Raw genomic sequence first — 23125 nt, forward strand, 5'->3', positions numbered from 1 at the left:
TCACGCGTCCGCGAGCAGCGGTACGCCAGCTTCGTTCTCACTGTACGAGCACCCGTTGACCACGAGCTTTATATCGCAGGGCTTGGCTCGTTTGTTCTCGTGGGGCAGGGTGGCGCAAGTATTAGGTGGAATATGTGCTGGTGGCGTCTCCGTGTGTTCGATGATGGGGCAAGAAACACTGGTTTGCTCGTGTCGGAGGCTGGGCGCTTCTAAGAAATCCCCGCGTTGCGCTGTTGTTAAATGACCGTCGCCTATCACCTAAAACGAGATAGGACGTGATATAATTTAACGATTCATAACTGCTGGAATTAGGGCGCGTCATACTAGAGTCAAAGGAATTTGAACCTTCTGTTCAGCAGTGTTGGCCGAAATGTTAATGCAATTGAAAATGTTGGCCATTAACCATTATAAATTGAACCTTAAACCGTAACGGACGATTACAGTTTACGGTTCAATTTATAATGGTTAATGGCCAACATTTTCAATTGCATTAAAGTTTCGGCCAACACTGCTGTTCAGCATACTAAGTTCAAATTTTTCGACTCTAGTAAGACGCGCCCTGTGAATCGTACAAAAAACGCGCGAAAAAACCTTCGAACGTTAAAAATACTTTCTAATTTAAAGAATTATAAGTCTAGAGTGGTTATCCTTACCTCCATTAAATATTCATCACTCCGATGGTGCAAGACGCTATCAGTATGAGATTCTAGTAAATTGCCTGAAGCAAAACGCAACTTTTTTGGAGATTCTAAACTGCAACACCTGCAAAGTTGAAATTAATACATTTCCATTAAATAATTATTTTTGCGAATTTTCTTTTCATTAAGAGAATGTCAACAAACAACCACGTGACTCGATCAGTCATACAAAAAACCGGCCAAGTGCGAGTCGGACTCGCGCACGGAGGGTTCCGCACCATCAACAAAAAATAGAGCAAAACAAGCAAAAAAACGGTCACCCATCCAAGTACTGACCCCGCCCGACGTTGCTTAACTTCGGTCAAAAATCACGTTTGTTGTATGGGAGCCCAGCTTAAATCTTTATTTTATTCTGTTTTTAGTATTTGTTGTTATAGCGGCAACAGAAATACATCATCTGTGAAAATTTCAACTGTCTAGCTATCACGGTTCGTGAGATACAGCCTGGTGGCAGACGGACGGACGGACAGCGGAGTCTTAGTAATAGGGTCCCGTTTTTACCCTTTGGGTACGGAACCCTATAAACGAACTAAGATTAGTTGAATTATTGATTTACAACTAATAATGAATAAACTATAAGTTTCTCCAACCTGTGTAACACTCCAACTTGATTCTTCCAGCACTTGTTCTTAAGGGAACTCCTCTGGCCTCGTTTCTCCACGGCCAGCTGCGCCACGCCCTCTGCCTGCGCGCGCCGGTGCGCGCGCGCCGCGGCCGTCTCCGTCTCTTCCCCCTTTAGCCAATACGTCACCTGATCGCGTTTGCCTTTCATAGCTACTATCCCTCTCTCTTCTAGTATATAGCCACCTAGTTTATCCAACAATGCCTTACATGCCGCGCTACAGTGGATTTTGAGAGCTGAAACATGAATGAAATAAATAGTTGGCGACAATCTTACACAGGTCGACCTGGTCCCGAAGTAAGCGGAGCTTGTACTATGGGTACATGGGGTACCGAGCGACGATATACATCATACATCAACATCATACATACTTTTATCCTACTAAGGCCCAGCCATACAAACGAAACATCCAAAATTTGTCACTGAAATTTGAACCTAAAAAGTAGGAAATAGAGTTGATTTTGCGTTGTTTGAAAATAGAACGAAACAAAGCAAAAGCGACTCTGTTCCAATTGAATACGGTTTAAATTACATCGAACTGAATAGGTACTATAGGTAGGACCTTGGGCCTTAGGAGGATATAGATTAATTTACATACTTAAAAACATAAAAAAACATCCACAACTATGGAACAAATATTTCTGATAAACATACAAATAAATGGCTTTAGCGAGATTCGAACCCGGGACCTCCACCTTCGTAGGTAGGGTCAAAGCCAGCACAACACACTAGGCTAGGTGACGGAATGCCTAATGAAAAGTGAATTAAAACATTCGGTTGGAAGGACCAATTTAGTAGCGGTAATTAGTTGATACGTACGTGCCCCAGTTGATTCGAAACGACTGGCTGTGTTTACGGTGTCTCCGAATAAACAATATCTAGGCATTTTTAGTCCGACTACTCCAGCACAAACGGGACCTGAGGATACATAAGTAATTTAGAACTCATAGGTAAATATATCCAGTAGATAAATATTGGAATTCTATATCCCACCAAAAACATTTTCATGTAAAATGTTGCCAAGACGAAACCATAAGGCTCGCACTGAAAAAAAGTTATCAGATCTCTTGTAGAGCCAAGCTTCTAACTCTACAAGCCTTAACTTCACAGACTCTACACCTTAGTCAAAATATGTGGCTTGACCGTTTCGTCACATGGGCGTGAGGTGAAAAATGTATTCACTATTCATTATTTTTTATTATAAAATAGTTCTTGTGGTAACGAAACGGCCAAGCCACATATTTTGACTAAGGTGTAGAGTCTGTGAAGTTAGGGCTTGTAGAGTTAGAAGCTTGGCTCTACAAGAGATCTGATAACTTTTTTTCAGTGCGAGCCTTATGGTTTCGTCTTGGCAACATTTTACATGAAAATGTTTTTGGTGGGATTTCACATCTTTTTGTAAGTTGCTTATGACAATCTTCCATCTCCTAATTTAAAGGGTTGCGGGTGATTTACTACTAAAAATCCTGAAATACGTACCTGGGGGCATCTTTTATACAATCTGCGTTTTACTGGATTCCCCATACAAACTTCAACCCCCTTTTTCCCCTAATGCCTTTTTCCATCCCTTTTCACCCTTACGGGGTGATTTTGGGGTTTAAAACTTATTCTATGTCCTTCCCCATAACAATAACTATCTACATACCAAGTTTCAACTAAATCGGTTCAGCGGTTATTGATTTCCCATACATAATTCCACCCCCCTTTTCACCCCCATAGGGGCTAAAAATTTCAATTTTTTGAATTTTTTTGTTGTTTGTGGACTAATACTATCTTACATACCAAATTTCAGCTTCCTAGGACTTCAGGAAGTACCCGTAAGTACCAGTAAGTAGTAGGTAGTTTTGATGATCAACAGTGAGTGAGTGAGTCAGTGACGAAATCGGGGTTTTTTAGACATGAATAAAATCTAAAGTATAAGAGCTATGCAATTGAACATTTTTATGCTTAATAAGTTTACTATTGACATCATATCCCGAGAGTTTTGTTTATCTGATATAATCCAAACCCAAGTTATGAGGGTTCAAAAAAACGACGAAGCGCTTCGAGAAAAGGTAGGTAGTGCCCTTGCGCTTCGCTTTGCTCGTCTTGGCGGGGGCACTACCGTGCCCCCAGATACGTTCTATCAAATAGTTATTAATTGTAGAAGATACTTAAAAATCGTGCACTGAGTTTGTAATCGTGCACCGAGTATAAATCAAATAGATATTTCAGATGTGAAGTTGGAAACACATTGATATAGTATAAAGAACTGGATACCCAATCAGCCGCCAAAAATGGCCCCACAAAAGTGATGTCAAAACAGATCATGCATTACTTTTTCGTTTAGTCTTGTTTGAAACGCTCAAATGTGAAGTTGTCAACAATTACGAAATGTGCCGTTAAAATATGTAAAAATAACAATGATAAAACAAGGAAAAAGGATGGAATGTATTTCTTTCAGTTAGTTCTTTGGATAGCATTACATAATTTATGTAATCTGGTGGTAATTTTATGGTTTTGAATAAATTAATTTGTTAGTACCAAAGAAGGGATGTCAAGGAACAAAAATCTAATGAGTCGATGTGAGGTCAATATTTTTTTATATTTTTATATGGAATTCATAAGAAATAATATTATGTTTAAATTCAAGATTTCCAAGAAAACCTATGCGACGTGCAAAGTGGACTGCTATTTAATTATAGCAAGAGATAGGGGTGATGCAGTTTTAAACAAGGCAAAACGGCACTTGTGTGTTCGGCCCATTTCCCTGTTTCCGACATATACACCACCAATAAGGGCTTCTATCGACTAACTGTAAATGCTAAACCTGTCTGAACACAGTGACAACCACAGGATTTTTTTTATAAAGTATAGGTAGACTTTACAAAAAAAAACCAATCAGTATCTAAATGTCCCCGTGCACCCGTGTTATGAGTAAATGTAGATCTTAAATACACAGTTATTTAATAAGTAGAATTTATTTCAAGGAAATTAGTATTTAAAGACGTATACTTACGAATTAAAAATTTAATTTGTTTGAATTTGAACCACGAATTAATTTTATTTGAGCTCCCGATTAAATTAAATTTGTTTTCTTACTTCAATTGGTCTTCCTGTACAGTAATACATATTAAAGTGTACCAAAGTGACTCCATTCGTTCATTATTCTCGTTTGACGTTGTTTGACGTAAATACGTTACGTTTAGTGCCATCGGACTAAATTTTTTAACAGTGTTGGTACTTATGTTTGCAAATTTGACACTTAATGCTTACGACATTAAGCTCTTTTCTGTACGAAACATTTATCTTGACTCAAAATTTACGTAAGCGTTTTTATCATCAATACAAATGGTGCGAAACGTCATTGGGATCCACATTTCTTGACGTTTTTGTTCTGCTTTGTGTGTCTATTTCTTTTATATTAAGTCAGTGTGGAAACACGACTTTTTCCCTAGTGTATCATATTAAAAAAATTTTACAAGCCTTAAATAATTAATTTATGTTTTACCTATCCCTTTCTGAATATCGTCATTAGACTTTACAGCTCTTCTACTATTAATAGCTCTTTGGATGTAGGTACTAAACTTACCGGAATGTATTCCAACTCGTAGTAAGAGCCTTTGGTCGGGCCTGTGTCGTACTCTGAAGGAGCGTGTTGCCGAGAGGAGAGCCAACGCCATCGAGGCCACCTCGCCAGCGTGCATTATTCCGTTACGTATGGGAAGTCCGGACACCTGACGAAAAAAAAGAAAAATGTGTTTTATAGTTCGTTTTTTTTAGCATTAGAAAGAACTTGCAAGAAGGTAAGCGATTTTGACATGTCTTTTAATTGAAAAAAGCTTTTTAAAAATCAAAAACTATTACTTATGAAAGCAGAAGAATATAAATGATCGTATTAGATTCATAATTGTTACATATTTGCCGTAACTTATTTTTATAATGTGTTTTTCAATTAAAAGACACATCAAGATTGTTTACCTTATTTCTAATGCTAAAAAAACGAACTATAGGTAGGTACCCAGTTGGCCAGTTGCCATTCGTAAATTTAAAAATTGGAATGACTGAAATTTCGAAACATGTAATCAAGAATCAGTAATCAGAGAAAATACTTACAACCATATAAGCGTCGCCAATAGTTTCCACTTTGTAAACATCGAAGTTCTCTAAGATTGAATCAAAACATGTGTAAATGTCGTTCAGGAAGTCTACGACCTGTAAAAAAGTTAATTCAGTATTTTAATTTAGGAGCGAAATAATCTGTGGACATGTAGGTTTATCCTCTAACCGCCCATACGTCAAACCTTGTCAAGCAAAATGAAATTTTATTTTGTCAACACAAAGTTCAAATTAGAATGGAACAGGAGACTTTTTTATAGGTCTCTGGGCGGCTAGAGGTTATTTACGCAATTTGGCGATGAGCTAAATAAATAATCCTCTTGAATCAGTCTACCGATCTATTAAAAAAAACCGCATCAAAATCCGCTGCGTAGTTTTAAAGATCTAAGCATACATAGGGACAGACCGACAGCGGGAAGCGAATTTGTTTTATACTATGTAGTGAAGCGCGAGGAAAAAACCGGTTTTACCTGTTTTAAAAACATTAAGTAGGTGCATGACTAATTTTGTACCAAACAAATATATCTGCGAGCGATAATTTAAATTTAAGGAAAATTTTTAAGGAAAATTCAGTTCATTAGACGGGACGGGGGTCGGGTAAGGTTCGATAGCTCAGTTGGTTATAACGACGGGTGTTTTGAAAAGCCGTGAGTTAGAAATCTTACCCGATGCGGTAAACTTTTCCATTCATATAAAAATTTAGTTATTACAAGTTCGGCATTTCATATAACAGCCGATCTGATATTTGACCACTCACCTGTAAAGGCGTGCTTTCTGCAGACATGGCAGTGAACCCAACGATGTCGCTGAAATAGATCGTCACGGAGTCGTAGCTTTCCGGCATGACGCGGCGCCCGCGCTTTAGCTGGTCGGCGACGGGCACTGGCAGCATTTCTTCTAATAACGCCTCTGAAAAACACAATTAATAACTGAACTTGAGTAGAAATTCTTATTTGATACCTAATTAGGTAGACATGTTTAAACTGCGCGCTCCTCCTTTAAGCACCTTTTGCCCACATTACCTACTACGTATCAAAATCAAAAAGTACCAAAGGTGAAAGAAAACATCATGGTTCAGCTAATCTCAAACAGTGGGTATACTACTTATAGAATTCGTCTAATCAAACTTGGCGCCGACTTTGACAAAGGGTCGAATGCCTGTAAATATGAACGACATAAGTAAGTAGTTTTATAGTTTGATGTTTATGATGGTATTTCCGCACTTTGTTATTGCAAAGTAATCGCAGAGTTGGCTTGGTCCGATTCTATTTATGTTAGGCTATTAGATATGCTTCACCTGTCTTTTTTTTCTCTTCCTGTAGCTGGTCGGTGCGCTCGTCTACTAACACTTCCAAATTGTTAGCATACTTTTCCATCATGGCAATCATATTGTCGAATATATTTGGTTTCCTGAAAAATGCGAAACAGATTAATCAGACTGTCTTTTGTTTTGTGAGCCAGAAGATTTTTTGTTCCTGTCCATCAACTGGAATAAATCATTGAGTTGTTGGAACTATAAGTTTCTGTCAATTAATTTGGTTTGAATTTCGAATCCCCTTTTTTTTTTTTTTTTTTTTTTAGGATAGTGTTTTGTTTCTGGAAACGCGGCGCTATCGGTATACACTTTGTTTCCAGGTGTGTAATTGTCCTAGTAGGGATGTGGTGTTTGTGTGTTTTGTGATTGTGAAGTGTAGTATGTGTGTGTGTGTGTGTGTGTGTGGTGAAGAATGAGAATGAGAAATGAAGGAATGAACAGATGAGTGATTTCGTTTTAAGTGCCGTTGAAAGATTTTAAATTGTTAACAATATATTCTATGAAATCATTGAAGCACTTTGTGGAAGATTCTTTTGTAAGTATGGCCTGTAAGTTATGTGGGTCGATGTTAAGGTTTTGACAGGTGATTATTAGGTTGTGGCGTCTTGGAGAGAATCTTGGACAGTTATATATTAAGTGGTCGAGTGTCTGTGGTGTGTCGGTATTTGGGTCGCATGGACATTTATTGTCAGTGATTATCTTAAATCTGTGTAAATATGTCTTGTGGTAGCCATGATTGCTTAAGAATTGGGTTATGGCAAAGGTAAGTTTGGTCTTTTCCAGATACTTCATGAGGTCATCGTGGGTGGGAAATAGGGTTTTAGTGTACAGGCAGTTGTTCGGGTGGTTATAGTAATCTTTCCTGCCGTTCTGAAGCTCGGCTTTTAGTAGATGTTTGACGTGACTAATTGGTATACGTATATAGTCCGGGGCGCGACTTTGCGAGAGTCTGTTACGCGATTTGATTTAAAGTACATAGAAGATACTGGCTGTCAGAAGCACTTACATTCCTTTCCGTAGGGGTCTCAGTTTGGTCCTAATAGCCTTGAAGTCGGGTCGCATAGCGGGGTCCTCGGCCCAGCACTCCACGCAACATTCGCGGGAACAGTCGAACTGAGCCGTCAAAACGTCTAGTGGTGGTCTGAAAATGACGTGAAATAAGTAAAGTGCATGAATATATTTTTGACGAAAAACTTGATACCTACATCTCTTGAATAGACGACAGAAAATAAAATATAGCTGGTCAACCAAATCTTGTCAGTAAAAAAAGGCGCGAAATTCAAATTTTCTATGGGACGATATCCCTTTCGCGCCTACATTTTTCAAATTTGCCGCCTTTTTCTACTGTCAAGATCTGGTTGACCAAGTATAGGTACCTAATTTTTTCCCGCCTAACACAGTCTATGGAAACAGTTTTAAAAGTAAGTAGGTAGGTATACTATTATATAGTGTGTCAAAGGTCTGTTTGATTTCAAACATAGACAGAGAGAATCATACTATCTTTGTCTTACACTAGTAATAGCACCCAAAAGAAAAGGATGAGTATAGTTTTTTTTGTTCCTATTTACTGACAAGATTTGGTTGACCCAGTATATGTGATAGGCCACCTCTTTGTTTCATATTTGTCTATTGCAAAACTTATCTATACTTGGTCAACCAGATCTTGACAGTAGAAAAAGGCGGCAAATTTGAAAAATGTAGGCGCGAAGGGATATCGTCCCATAGAAAATTTGAATTTCGCGCCTTTTTTTACTGACAAGATTTGGTTGACCAGCTATAGTGACCTAGGTGTCCTATTATGTTTACCATCTCTTGCCGATCGAGCAAGCACATACGTACCTACCTGTAAGGCACCGGTTCCGCTATCGCGACGCGGCGCAGCATCGCGGGCGCGGGCGGCGCGTCGGGGCCGAACGGGCCGCGGCGCGTGTGCATCTCGTACAGCACCAGCGCGAACGCGTACACGTCTGCGGCCGGGGAGCCGTCGCACGGCTCCGAGACCGACGGGCTGCCCCAGCCGGCGGACCGGAGCAGCTCGGGCGCAAGGTATACTAGACCTAGAATTTTTTTATTCACTTTAAGGTTCCTTAGGAAACCTAGACCTAGAATTTTTTTATTCACTTTAAGGTTCCTTAGGAAAGAGATTAGGTATCATAATAACGTTAGAGGGAAAGAGCTCGAACGTTTGCCAAAGAAAAAACGACATACGAAATAGTCAGGGCTTAAAAAACAAACAAGTTGTAAAATCACGATCACCATCAAATCATGTTGTAGGTAATAATAAATATGTATAACATTAGGTAGGTAATACAGATTCCATAAACGGAACATAAAGCAAAGGAAATAAAGTCGAAAGATCTCAGGTGGCGCAGATGCACTGGTAGCATCTTATAAGAATGACAAATTTATTACATTTTATAAAGTTTATTCCATGAGTATATGTTAACATTGCATCCTAGAATCACACATTTACTCGAATCGGGATTTCCGGACACAAGTACCAATTGCTGCTGATTCTGTTTTTGTAAACTCGTAAATGGGAGTCTATTGGACGAACGCAGTGCGCCGTAGTACTTATAGTAGCGCAACGGCACCTTGTCCATGAAAATACTCACTTTCAATATGCGATCGAATGGCGTTCGGTTCAGTTGGTGGTAGCTCCCCAGCACGGAAGGCCTGGAGCCCAAAGTCTGCGAGTTTGACGACCCAGCGCGCGTCCACTAGACAGTTGGACGGACGCAGTGCGCCGTGGTACTGCAGCGGTGACTCGTGGATGAAAATCATCCCCTGCCAAAAAAAACAACGGGTTGCACTCCGGGAGTGCCGGCAGAAGTGAAAACTCAATGACTAGTGCAAAATGTCTGCAGCACTATGTATAATTGAGGTTAACGCCATCTAGCGTTATTTCGTCGCATTACTTGAAACCCCTAAGCACATCACTATTACTCGAGTTATATTATTACCAGGGAAACTCACTAGATGACATTTAAATCAATAAATGACATTGTAACAGTTTTTCGATCAGGTCACGTGTCCGTCTTACGAATCTTACCTCTCGCGAGTTTAACATTTTTTCCCCATCACAAAAAGTGCACAGCGCCGCTAAAGAAGTTTTCACTTCAAAAATATGTTCACCTGATCTCACTCTTTTCAAGTCGCTATGCCTCGGTTTGACTAGTGTTGTTATAGAGTTTATCCATTTGCATCTAAATTTAATTTTAGGTACATTACTCCAGATAAATTTCAACAGTGTTTATAGAAACAAGTTTAGCCTGGGCAGAAGTGGGTCGCAGCAACAAAACTATTTATTATTTAGTTACCCTGATGATATCTCCGACTAATGATGCGATAAACATGTTGTCCAGTTTGATATCTTCGTTCTCAAGGATATCCTGCAAATAAATCTATATTAAGATTTCCAAAATAGAAACAGAGAACACTAATATAATATATATAGAAAGAAAAAACCTTATTAACAATATATAATGATATGTAAAAATAATAAATTCAGCCGCGAATTGAAATACCATTAAATATATAATATTACGCCTCGCTTCGCTCGATAAATTGGCTCGGAATTACAACGGTCGCAATTTCACAACGATGGTAACAGTAGAGTTAAATATTTGCTCGTAGTCTATTTACGCGATCTATTTACATGCTTAGAAATTGAAAGCTTATTGGATTTCTTGCCTTCAGGCTGCCGCGGGTGCAATATTCCGAGAGCGCACACACGTTTGGCGGCTCTATACACGCTCCTACGAAACCATTCACGTTGTCGTGCTGTAGATCCCGCATCTGAAAAAACAAACACACTTATGTAACTGCTTCGGAATTCGTTACGAGTTCCAAACTACATTTATTCAGAGAAACAAGAGAAAAATGAACGCAAAAAGCAAATAAACTACCTGCCTTAACACCTCGTATGCGGCCTGTCAAATTTGATCATTGAAAAAGTGACCTTGACATTTAAAACAATAGATTTAAATTCTCACGCACGGATCTGTGTTTAAGCGTACGAAGGGTTAACTTAGTTTCACTAGGTGGCTCTGCTTTTGTTGTGTAGATGTAGATGACTTTTCAATTCAATTCAATTATTTATTCATAAAATTTACATTTTATACGTCATTATATTACAATTACAGATAGTTAACATAGTTACTTACAGTAAACCGATTGTATAATTTTGCCGAAAACTTGGGCGTTCAAATCCGGCCCTGCGCATGGGCTTATTGACATTTAACATGGGCTTATTTCGTAGAAACTTTCGTTTTTGACAAGTACCTGTCTCTATAGTTGAATATTTCCATACAGGTAGGTAAGTAAGCTAGCCTGAATCAACCTACCTCTTATGGAGAAAATGATAGGAATTAAAATATGCTATTTTTTATGAAAATACGTAGGTACCTATTCAATTTCTTGGTACCAATTCCAGAACATAACTTATGTCACGTGCAAATAAGTGGAATTCAACAAAATCCTTTATATTTTCACTTTGTCGGACCTGATTGAAAATCTTGTGATGCTGTGAACCGGAAGGTTTCACTTACCCGTATATTTTCGGTCTTTGAGTTCGGTCTTCGCTACCCGATATCGAAGAGAATATATTTAAGCCAGAACAACCGAGCAAATACTTACCACCTAACTTGAAGCTCACTAACACCTGAACAAATTGACATTATTTACTGTTCGTCGAAGCGTTTGCACTCAAGCTGAGCACCCTTTCTTAACTGCTCTTGGGAGTTATTGGAGAAATCGAGACTGCAAAAAATAACGTGAGCTTTATAGGACTGTCCAATTTTTTTTTTAAATAATGTTCCCACTTCCCCTATATAGGTACATACCTACATACTTTCTGTCACTGTTATCTTGCAACCATAATACATTAAATGCATTAGATTTAAAAAACAAAAACAAAATAATTAATAACCAAGACTTTTCTCTTTCATATCGTTTCATAAAAGAAATCGCTTCGCGTAAATAATATTACGCTACCTACAACCAAATTTAATAAGACGTAAATATTTGCCCTAAACAACAGCATAATACGCTGATGTTTGTAGTCATCATGAAATAATATGATTTATTCCTATAACGCTATCGAGGTAGGTAGGAATATTGTAGGTAAAACAAATGTGAGTAAGAAAGTGATTTGTCTCAGTCAAAGCGTACGTCATATTCGCAAATAGGTACGCTGTAGGTATTTGTTTGTTTCGCGGCAGACGAGGCTTTAGTGTCCCTTTTCCTTATGGAGACTTGAAGGGGCTTCTGCTACTAAGTCCTTTAGGATCCTACGAAAATAAGGATGAGATGTTGCTACACAATATTATATATACCTAAGTCCTTAAGTACAGTGTTAGAAAATCAAACAGCTATTCTCATTGACGATTGTCTGAAACTAAGTGATTCGGTTAATATACCTAAACTGAACATTTTATAATTCATACACTTAAAGGTACATATAGTACCTACAACAAGTTTAACAAAGTCTCATAGTTTTATTTTTCACATTTTAGCAAGAGATCTTAGGTCCACCACCTTGCATTTTGGAGACAAAGCAAACCGCTTGGAACAGGTGTTCCTGGGGGTGATCTGAGCTGATTTCGCCCGGTTGCCGAGAGGTCCCCCCTAGCAGGTGGGCAGGGGAGGGGTGGGAAAAGTGCCTCCGGCGCGCCTCATTCTAAATTTTATATCTGCATACATCTAGCAACCATATCAAGTTTGGTGTCTTTTTCGTGTAATTCGAGGATAAGGAATTCATTTCTGTGACTAAATTTTCACTCACCCATACAAAAAATACGAGAAATTCAAAATTCAAAAAAAATCTTTACACTTTTTTTTTCGAAAATCCTCTACAGAATTAAAAGTATGAGGATTTGCTCTAGAAAAAAAATACCTGTGAATAGCCCAGTTATTCTACTATATATAATAGTAAACTTGTCAAACATTTTTCTTTTATAACCCTGTTAAAAAAATGTTTTGTGTCGCGCGGCGTAACTGCATTGTAAGAGCGGTAAGCAGCTTTTAGGATTTTTAAGTATGTTTAGATAAGTTTGTTATGCTTCTGGTTGTAGATAACATTAATAAATTACTTCTGGACTTGATATATATATATACATACAATTTTTTTTTAAGAAGCAGAAATGTCTGCGACCGATGCTATTATGCTCAGAATAAATTAAAAATTGGAAAAAATACTAAAAAATACGCCGTGAGTTCAAGTCTCACCAAAGACAGTAATTTTTCCACTTTTAAATTCATATAAATAAAGATGTTGGGAACACTTTCGCCAGTAGAGTTATCATAATTGTGATAAAATTAACATATTTAGTTAGGATATGTCTGACAAAAAATGCACATAGGTCCGTGCAAATGTGCAGTCAAGCGGGAGTCGGACTTAATGGACGGAACCCTTGGAACGCGAGTCCGACTCGCACTTGGCCGGTTTTTTAATGCAGTTGCACCTCCCTGTGCATTTTGTTTTGCAGCGGTAACGAATAAGCTCTAAACAAGCAACAGCCGCCGCAGGTAGGCTTGTCCATATGGGCTCTCAAATTCTCTCAATAACCATTTTGTTTGGACGAGCCCCAGTCAGCAGGGCATGGTAGCTGTTGCTGAGGGGCTATCATCTGTCCCCAAAAATAGCCTCTTTGGTAAACTGCACGGAGAATATATTTACGTAGCGCATCTTCCGTTGGAGATAGATTCTCTTACTGGAGATTTCTTTTTGTAAAAAGTACTTAACGGCACTCATTTACATTTATACCTGATCTGAAATCAGTAACTAAATGCATAGTGTTAAAATAATGTCTAGGGACCAATTCACACCTCGTAATTCAAATCTGTTCAGACTAATATTGTAAGACTCTTAATGACAATACAAGACAATAACAATTGTTTCCATTATTGGCAACGCCTGCTCAATATTGCCTTGTTTGCTGTATTTAAATACCTCAGTTACAGCAGGATATGCGCTCCAAGCTTGAAATACGCTTTTTTCCCCTTTCCACGCAAAAAAAAAAACAGTGTCACAACCTGAAAAGGCGAGGAAGAATGGCATGACTTCTGTCCTTTTTGGTCCTTTAAAATAAATTATATATCTATGGAGGAACTACATAAGTTATCCAAAAAAGCTGCAATAGCATGGCACGGGAGGAAGTTGTGATTGTTTCCTGTACCAATATGTACCCATAACTCCTGGAGTTCCGGCAATTGTGATATACATGCAATGCAACTGCAAGAACAACGACATCAGTATCCACTGTGCGTAACATATTTCTTGTGGAAACTTTGGCTACAGCATCAGCGACATGGACCATCATGCGCATGTCTGCTTCCTCGTGGCTACATGGATCTCGTTTTTGTTTATCTCTGCAACTGTTGATTACATGTTTATCACAATTGCCGGAGCTCCAGGAGTTAAGGGTACATATTAGCACAGGAAAGAATCGCCAGTTCCTCTTGTGCCATGCTATTGCAGCTTCTTTAGGTAGGTAACTTTTGTAGTTCCTCCATTAATTGTAAATAAAATAAATATGTCACCGCAGTACGAGACAGGTCATCTGGGCAATTGGTCACGTGCTGCAAACTTTCTTTAAATATAATATGATTTTATTTGTAACGCATAGATAGGTATCTATAATATATTATAATAATATAATACCCTTAAACGAGCAATTTGTGTTAATTTATTTATGTATATGTATATTTATTTATATATATATTTCGGGAATCTCGGAAACGGCTCTAACGATTTCGATGAAACTGGCTATATGGGGGTTTTCGGGGGCGATAAATCGATCTAGCTAGGTCTTATCTCTGTGAAAACGCGCATTTTTGAGTTATTATGTTTTCCGAGCAAAGCTCGGTCTCCTAGATATTATAATTAATTTTACAGGACCAGAAAGGACAGAAGTTTTGCCATTCTTCTACGCCTTTTCAGGTTGCGACACTGTTTCTTTTTTGTGTGGAAAGGGAAAAAAATCGTATTTCAAGCTTGGAGCGTATATCCTGCTGTAACGGAGGGATTTAAATACGGCAAACAAGTAAATATTGAGCAGGCGTTGCCAATATTGTCTCTGTTTAGCCCAATGGTTGTCTGGTAGAGAATTCCTCAAGACGTTAAGTCCGCCATTTGTACTTTTTTGTGTAAATTTGTGCAATAAAGTTTTAAAAAATCTCCTAGGTAACTAAAAATATGTTAAACTTTTATCACATTTATAATAACTCCACGGGCGAAAGTTTTCCCAACATCTTTATTTATATATTTAATGTATCACGTCCAAAAGTAATGTATTAATTTAATTTACAACCAGAACAATAACAACTTATCAGAAATCATCTAAACATGCTTAAAAATCCTAAAGCTGCATACCGCTCTTACAATGCAGGTACGCCGCGCGACACAAAACATTTATTTTAACGAGAGTTATAAAAGAAAAATGTCTGACAAGTTTATTAATCTATATAGAAGGATATCTGGGCTATTTACAGGTATTTTTTTTCTAGAGTAAATCCTCATACTTTTAATTCTGTAGAGGATTTTCGAAAAAAAAAAGTGTGAAGATTTTTTTTGAATTTTGAATTTCTCGTATTTTTTGTATGGGTGAGTGAAAATTTAGTCACAGAAATGAATTCCTTATCCTCGAATTACACGAAAAAGACACCAAACTTGATATAGTTGCTAGATGTATGCAGATATAAAATTTAGAGTGAGGCGCGCCGGAGGCACTTTTCCCCCCCCTCCCCTGCCCACCTGCTAGGGGGGACCTCTCGGCAACCGGGCTAAATCAGCTCAGATCACCCCCAGGAACACCTGTTCCAAGCGGTTTGCTTTGTCTCCAAAATGCAAGGTCCCCTTAGAGAACGGGATCTAAGATCTGGTACTATTTAGACCCTTTCTCATCTCTCTCCCTGTAGGTATTGTATGTAGCAAAATGTTGTGTATTTTCTCGTAAACAAGGACGCCATATGTACCATAAATTAGGAACAAGTCGAAATGTTTCCCTCATCGTGACATGTCATTCCATTATTCGATATCGCGCGGTTTCAGCCTTCAACAAAGTTGGGAATTTTTTTCCTCGTTGGCTATAATCTCCCTACTTAAGAGGAAAGGGGGCGGCCGTTTCATCATACAAACTTAGTCTCCATTTTCCTCTCTGGATATTGACAATTTGACATTATGGAAAATATTTTTTCATAATTGGATGTATATTGAGTATTAACCATATACTCGTAGCTATGCCCCTACGTTTGACTCTTTTAGATTTTCTGAGAATGGTAAAAATTATAGAAGCCAAAAACGGATTTCATACAAATTTTAACTAGGTACTAACCTAACTCTTATAATAATTAAAAATTCGATAAAAAAAACAATATCCAAAGAGGAAAATGAGGACTAAATACGTTTGTATGAAAAGGCGATTTTGCGCGGTCCATTCGCCTGTAACTTATTTCAGTTGAACGCTTCGGCGTCGCTAACTGTACTCTATCTACAAGTAGGTATCTATAAAATACAGCGCGAGTAATACAAATGGATCAGTATGAAAAAAAAAGAAAAGTAAAATTTGTTAACAGTAAAAAACTATTTTCTGAGTAGGTATAGATTGTTTATATTTTGGTCACAATTTTTTTTTGTATAATATATATGATATCTATTTCAGTTTATAATTTATATTTTTTATATTGTTAATAATAAAACCACAAATCAAAATATTTCATAAAATTAAATTAATTTGTTGTCTATTATTAATTACAGTCTTATGTTTAAAAAAATTGAAAAACTTTTATTGCTATACGTAGATTGGAAATACCTAATAGGTATGTTGCTTTAAAGAACCCCTTAAATACGATCAGAATAATGTTCCGTACTTCGCCGTTTATACACGGAGAGCGAGAAATAAAAAGTCTATAAGTAATTTAGAAATTCTACAGCTTCCTTGACCGAAAGTATGAGACGGTACCTATTAGTTAGGTACAAATTACAACCTTCCCAAGGCAAGCCAACTGCCACATTTGTATGAATCATTCTGTATTCGAAATTCGGGTAGGTACTTTATTTGTTACAGACGAATAGGCAAATGGAAAATCTTTATCGTGGAATAAAGAATTCCATTAGGTACAAGAAAATGCGTCGCAATTACCTAGTTCAATGGTTTGACCAAAACGATGTCAACGATATTGATGTCACAGTAGGGTTTGAATATTTTTTATTGGATTGGAACGGGTTTAAATTACGTAAAATAATGATGTAAAAAGTGTAAAAACCTTTTTGTACGAGAAAAAGCCTGATCCCAGCAGTTGGACGTATTTATTTATGTAAATAATAATTATTTATGACTTTAAGCAAAGTTTAAGTTTAAATTTACTGCATGAGACCTATTGTTCACACTTTCACAGGTACCTTATATAAGTTGTGCTTACCTATAATTAGATAAGCATCAGTCATGACTGTTATATAGATTTAAGAGCATGTAAGATGTATTATCTGTTGGTACCTAATCCTAAATAAATATTATACAGACGAGCGTTTCCGCTCCACAATGAAGTACCTACTACCTAACAAATACTATTATATCTCGTGCGTTATATAATACTATTATATAACGCACAAGAAAATGTTTAAGAAATTGGTCGATCTATCATCGGCGTTCGAGCCGGGTAGGTACAGCAGCGGCACGGTGTATTGTTAGGAACTACCTATCCTTCATTCTGTTCTATTTGTCAATGAATAGAATAGAATAGAATAGAATAGAAAAAGATTTATTCAAAAACTTTTTTTTTAATGATATAGTTAGTTAAGTTAAATTGTGACTTACGGTTTTAAGTTCCTTCTTGATTTCCCTCGTAATGTCGATATGGTGTCTGCGGATTCTCTTGACGGCAAGCAGGCGTCCACGGTACAGCGCAACCTCAGTAAAGATGGCCGAATAACGAAAGTCCAGGTCAGGGTTGGAGCTCAGCGAAACCTGGCTGGAGCGAACGCCGCCTGTACTGCCATTCTTCTCAGGGTTGGCAACTATGACCGTTGGGTTCCCGTTGCCGGTCGCGCTGCTATCTTGCTGGAAAAAATAGGCTCTGACCAACTTGCTAACATGGATTGTTATTATCTAAATGCAAAGTAATTATATGATTCATATGATTGTTGACATTAATTAATAAAGGCAATGCTATGGGCGGTTTCCACCGTGCATAAATCAATGTTGGCGACGGCAGTCATCCCATAGAAATCCGTTAAACTTTTCATACGATTTTTTAACGATTTACGATGATGTTGGCAGAGGAAGTGCAGCCAGCCTTTAGTGCATCTAGTTAAAATTAAAGGGGATAATTAGGTAGTTGCCTTCTCTTCAACAACTTCGGCCTGGATTAAAACCTTCGACCAATCGAAATTCTATGTAGTCCAGTCACTTTCACACAGTATGAGTACTAATACGAGTCCAGTCACGTCACAGATTCGAACCATGTGAGCTACCGAAGCTAGCTCGAAGCTGAAGAATATTTCGTTTACATTAAGTTAGTTGCAGAGACTTAAACGGTTTGTTCCAAGTATTTTGTTTCTTTACCATTAATGAGGTCATGATTATTAAATCGCATACCGTCATTCTTCTATTTCTAGTATGTATTTAAGAGATTAATAAATTGTAAGTTAGTATAGTTGTAAAGTACAAACTCGTAGTAATACGAGTATTAAGTCACCGCCTGTTCCCATAATGGTGAATCAACATTGTTATTGATGTGGATCCTCTCCGGAAAAAACATAAATTCCGATTTACATGATTCAGCCGTTTTGACCCAATACGGTTCAACGTGTCAGCAGAGTTCCGGAACTTTCCAAGAAAGCCTTTGGTAAGCTAAACAGTGAACTTGTGTAACAAGGCTTGAATGAATGGACCCGCTTGGTTTTAAATCTTAATATTTATTGTAAACTGCTGATTATTGCGAATTAAAATCGAAGTATTAGATTTGCTTCTGTAAGTGATAGGAATGTAGGTCTAAAGTTAGTTGGTACCTATGTTCTAAATCTAAAACTTACGTAGCATAAGCTCAGTTTAATTGAAGTTTAATAGAAATATTACAATATGATTCCTTGTTTTCATCATCAATTAATAACGTATTAAAGAACACTTCTGGGGTTTATTAGTCGGTTTAAAAATATTTTTCCCACAGGAAAAACGTACCTATAATTATCATATCTAAAACATAAATTTAGTTTACCTGTTTATTTCTTCGAATTGATAAAAAAAACATGTCCCGTCTCATAGCACAAAGTGTAAGTGTAAGGCCTGAGTGGACGCTCGAGTTGGGCGTGCAGCGGGGCGGGGCGTGCGGCGTGCATGTTAAACAAATGCAAGAGGCCCGACGCCACGCTGCACGCCCAACTCGAGCGTCCACTCAGCCCTTACACATGATTTAAACGCGACAGCATTCTCGGTAAGATTATTAAATTCACAAGGAGGGAAAATAATTAGGTACTTACATCTAGAAGTAAAGCGCATGCAAACAACACTTACAAATTCGTTTTACCTACTCAGTTTGTTGGTGCGCTGTTCCTTGTCGGGCAGATGGAGGTCCCTAAAGTCGATTTTCCACAGAAGCGAGTCCAGCTCTTGCTCGTATCGCCAGCCGCGGTACAGCGCCAACGCTGCCAGCGCCAGCAGGGCTAGGGCGCCGCCAGCTGCGCCGAGGGTCCAGGCGCCCACGTGACCTGACGAGGGCAGGAGTGTTAGTACTGTACAAATATAGACGGTCAAGCAAATCTTGTCAGTAGAAAAAGGCAAGAAATTCAAATTTTCCATGGGACGATATCCCTTCGCGCCTACATTTTTCAAATTTGCCGCCTTTTTCTACTGACAAGATCTGCTTGACCAACTTTAGTTTCGTTTGACATTTGTTGATGGTCGATTGTCATCTTGGATAGGCCTTCTGAAGTCCATCTACAAAAAACAAGTGACGATCTGACTATAGGTACACGATACCTATTTAGATACTTAATAAGTAGGTACCTATCTAAGGACTAGCGGTCGTTGCATTCGAAATTGGAACATGGAACGTGAATTCCTAAATGAAACCTGGGTCACCGCTCACACTCAGTCCTTGTAAAGTCACCATAAAATATATCGGAATCTGCCAAAGTGCTCACAAATATCTGGTCACGCCTATATTGTCAGGGGGTTATAGTGCGTGTTCAGATATTTTTGAGTACTGCGGCCGCCTCGATATATCTGATGGTTACTGTACTGTGGTACCTACCTACTTATTTTGCACCCTTCGTACCTCATCAACTCGGAAGCAGCAAGCCTGCCTCAAGAATTTACGTATGAAGGTACGTAACAGAGAAAACAATTACTATATATTATATTATATGTCGAAATTGAATGTGGATGGAACTCGAAAGAACTCGCAGGCAAATGTACCTACGATATGTATCTGTATCGTTTGATTTTATCGCATCTACCCACATATTTACGAAAGTTTCCGAGCGAGGAAGATAGGTGCTCGTATGTATATGAAATGTTCACGCACAAAAGTTAATTGTTCCAGCCTACATTACTTAAGTTTAACGATATCACATCGTCAATGTCACACTTTACCAAAGTAGCTTATAAGTATTCAGGAAATCCGCACGCGTAGGAACTAGCAAGTAGAAGTATCATTAATTTTTAATCCGCGAACATGGGAATGGCAGGAACTGTCGCAACATTACGCGAAGTAAAATGACAGAGATTTATTGAACATGAATAAAAGATGCCTCTAACAAACGCGACAGATTTTTTTAACAAGTTTCTTCGCGGGGTCCTCTATCCGGGCAAACGTTTAGCGCGAGCTTTATAAAGCGTTTCGATTCAATTTGTAGCAGGATCTGCGAGGATTTCTGTGAGACAAGATGATATAAAGTGGGCTAAGGGCGACTTGAGCCATTAAATTGGAAGAGCGGGAACAAAGCGCCGTAACCGGGAAATCTGTCTTTGAGCCCATGCTGGGAACATAGGGACGCGTTATCGTAGCGCGGAATAATTAAATCACGTCTTGCTGGCGATGCCCGGTCGACTTTTTATGGTGTGCGTAAAATGCTATTATAGGACAGAGACTATTATGTTATGTTATCTGTTATCCACGGAGGAAGTTAAGGAAAGGTGCTTTGATAAATACAAGTTGACTAACAATTATTGTAAAATACAAATTTACCTAGTAGATACCTAAGTGACGTAACTGACCCTTGTTTCAGTAGAATTTGTTAATAGTAGTTTATATTTATTTTCTATGTAGTATGTTTTGGGAGTAAAAAGACAATGAACGTGTGAAAATATGAAAAAAAAATTTTTTTATAAAAGTTCATCTTAGTTCAACTCAAATGCTACTTTATTAAAATGGTTATAAGATAAAAGGGAACGACAAAGCTATTAATAGCCAACTTAGTACCTAGAGGTACGTGGTTCGAACTGTACCTAGAGCCATTTAGACGGACGTGGTCGCGGCCGCCCAGCGGGAGTCGCGTGCCAGCGATGGCTTTCCACTCGCTGTCACCGCCGTTACGACGCTTTTACGATGACTATACGACTGCTACACTGCTCCCAACCTCTTGCTCTTAATGCCAGCTCCAGCCACCAAAACCTATTAGTTTTTTCCGCAAACAAAATGGCGACGACCGCTGCCATCGACGTCCATTAGAACTATTCCAGCCCACTTGCTGATTCTTTTAGCTGCTTACACAATTTCGACATTAGGGCTAACGTAAAAATCGTGTACCTACATCAGTTGGAAATTATCGGTGGTTGAGTGGCTGCTATTTACCTACTATTTTATATATAAACGTAAAGCTTCTCTCATATCATAATTTTCTTCATCTTAATCTTTATACACCAAGTAAAACACAATAAGTACGAAGTGTAATGAATAATTACTAAGGAAAAGGTACCTCAATTTTCATGTGGTTGAGGGGTTCAAAGTTTTGGTACTTACTAGCACATTTTTCATCACGGAACCCGCAAGGAGGCTCAGAAAGTGGTGCGTGACCACCAGGCCAACTCATGGGTCGTAAAAATCTCACCTCCTGTACCAAAAAACGGAATTTTGGGGTTATTTTACGCAATATCTAATGCTCAAATAAGTAGCAGCTGTCGACCTCTTTTCAAAAAACTCAGCATTTTACCGTTAGCTTGTATGTATATTCTAAAAATTTGTAATTTTGTTAAGAGGTTCCCAGAATATTATGTTAAGCGTTCGGATATATATTGTTCAAGCAATCCTAGACCGCAATACAAAAACATGCTTAATCAAGCGCGGTGCATGACTGACATTTATAGAAGAAACGCTTATAATACGAGTATTGTAATATACAATAAGTTACCAGTCGAAATTAAAGCACTTGAGGGCAAGGAATTTTCTAAAACACTCAGATATTGGCTCCTTGATCGCTGCTTTTATACTGTAAATGATTTTATGAATCATACAAAGTAATGTTTAACAATAACTTCTTAAACTAGGTTACTCAGTTTCATGCATCCGAATTAAAGCTTAATTTTACTGATGTTACCATTTCGCATAATGTATGCTGTTAGTTAGTATTTTAGAATATAATAGAATTATAATAAGAACTTATGTCCTATTAAACCTTGTAACATTTGCATACTATTTAAAACAGTTAGAAAAGGTGAAACAATATTTTACACTAACACATGTAATATTTACCCTTTTTTTGCAAACAAATTATTGTTTGTTTGTTTTGTTTGTTTATAAGTATTCGAACTAACAGATCCATACGGCGTCATATGTAATTATACTCGTAATGATTTAATTACCGCTCGTTAACAGTACCTAGCAAACTCCAAAGAAGGAGGCGTTTTAACACGTTTATGATTCTTTACAACCAAAAGACCATTTTATTTATTTAGTCTAAAGACTATTGATCATATTTTTTTTTCTTAAACATACCTAATTTAGGAATCAAATCATTTGGGTCTGGGTCCTGGGTAACGAATGGTCGCATAAAGTCAAAAAAAGAAGAAAATGGTTAAAATTTAAATTAAAAGCAATTAGGTATAATGCAGCACAGTTCAAATAATTTAATTGCATGTTAAGAAGTAACGACCAAGAGTTTAATTCAAAATGTTAGTTGGCACTAAAGTGCATCTCTGGCGCCAAGATCTGAAGAAACTTTCTGGCAGAACCGTTAAGTCCGCGTATTCAAACCACGTCCCGGTTCGCTATGCGAACGTGTGCCGATTGTGGGATTCTGTGCGTATACAACTACAAACTATTTATGCACTTATGCGTCGGAACTACAGTTACTTTCTAAATAAGCCCATTTGGTATTTGGCATTCTCCCAGATCGCAAAATTTTGGAATACTTATCATGTAAATGGTGTTTATACTCTTACTAATAAATACAAT

The 23125-nt window shown here is 37.9% G+C and overlaps 1 protein-coding gene across 1 annotated transcript in view; it reads right to left on the bottom strand.

Moving 5' to 3' along the window:
* The window catches only part of LOC134648924 (speract receptor), a 60384-nt gene continuing 37259 nt past the window's right edge, over positions 1 to 23125 (bottom strand). Inside the window, exons 11-26 of the mRNA XM_063503546.1 lie at positions 21695 to 21785; positions 19263 to 19439; positions 17551 to 17789; positions 10427 to 10531; positions 10054 to 10125; positions 9349 to 9520; positions 8577 to 8790; positions 7740 to 7874; positions 6716 to 6828; positions 6176 to 6327; positions 5416 to 5514; positions 4892 to 5036; positions 2140 to 2238; positions 1289 to 1556; positions 654 to 762; positions 1 to 258 (exon numbers count right to left, since the gene is read on the bottom strand). Of these exons, the coding sequence (XP_063359616.1) occupies positions 1 to 258; positions 654 to 762; positions 1289 to 1556; positions 2140 to 2238; positions 4892 to 5036; positions 5416 to 5514; positions 6176 to 6327; positions 6716 to 6828; positions 7740 to 7874; positions 8577 to 8790; positions 9349 to 9520; positions 10054 to 10125; positions 10427 to 10531; positions 17551 to 17789; positions 19263 to 19439; positions 21695 to 21785 (2448 nt within the window). The remainder of the gene's footprint in view (positions 259 to 653; positions 763 to 1288; positions 1557 to 2139; positions 2239 to 4891; positions 5037 to 5415; positions 5515 to 6175; positions 6328 to 6715; positions 6829 to 7739; positions 7875 to 8576; positions 8791 to 9348; positions 9521 to 10053; positions 10126 to 10426; positions 10532 to 17550; positions 17790 to 19262; positions 19440 to 21694; positions 21786 to 23125) is intronic.

The sequence above is a fragment of the Cydia amplana genome, chromosome 6 (assembly GCF_948474715.1).
Source record: "Cydia amplana chromosome 6, ilCydAmpl1.1, whole genome shotgun sequence".
Taxonomy (NCBI): domain Eukaryota; kingdom Metazoa; phylum Arthropoda; class Insecta; order Lepidoptera; family Tortricidae; genus Cydia; species Cydia amplana.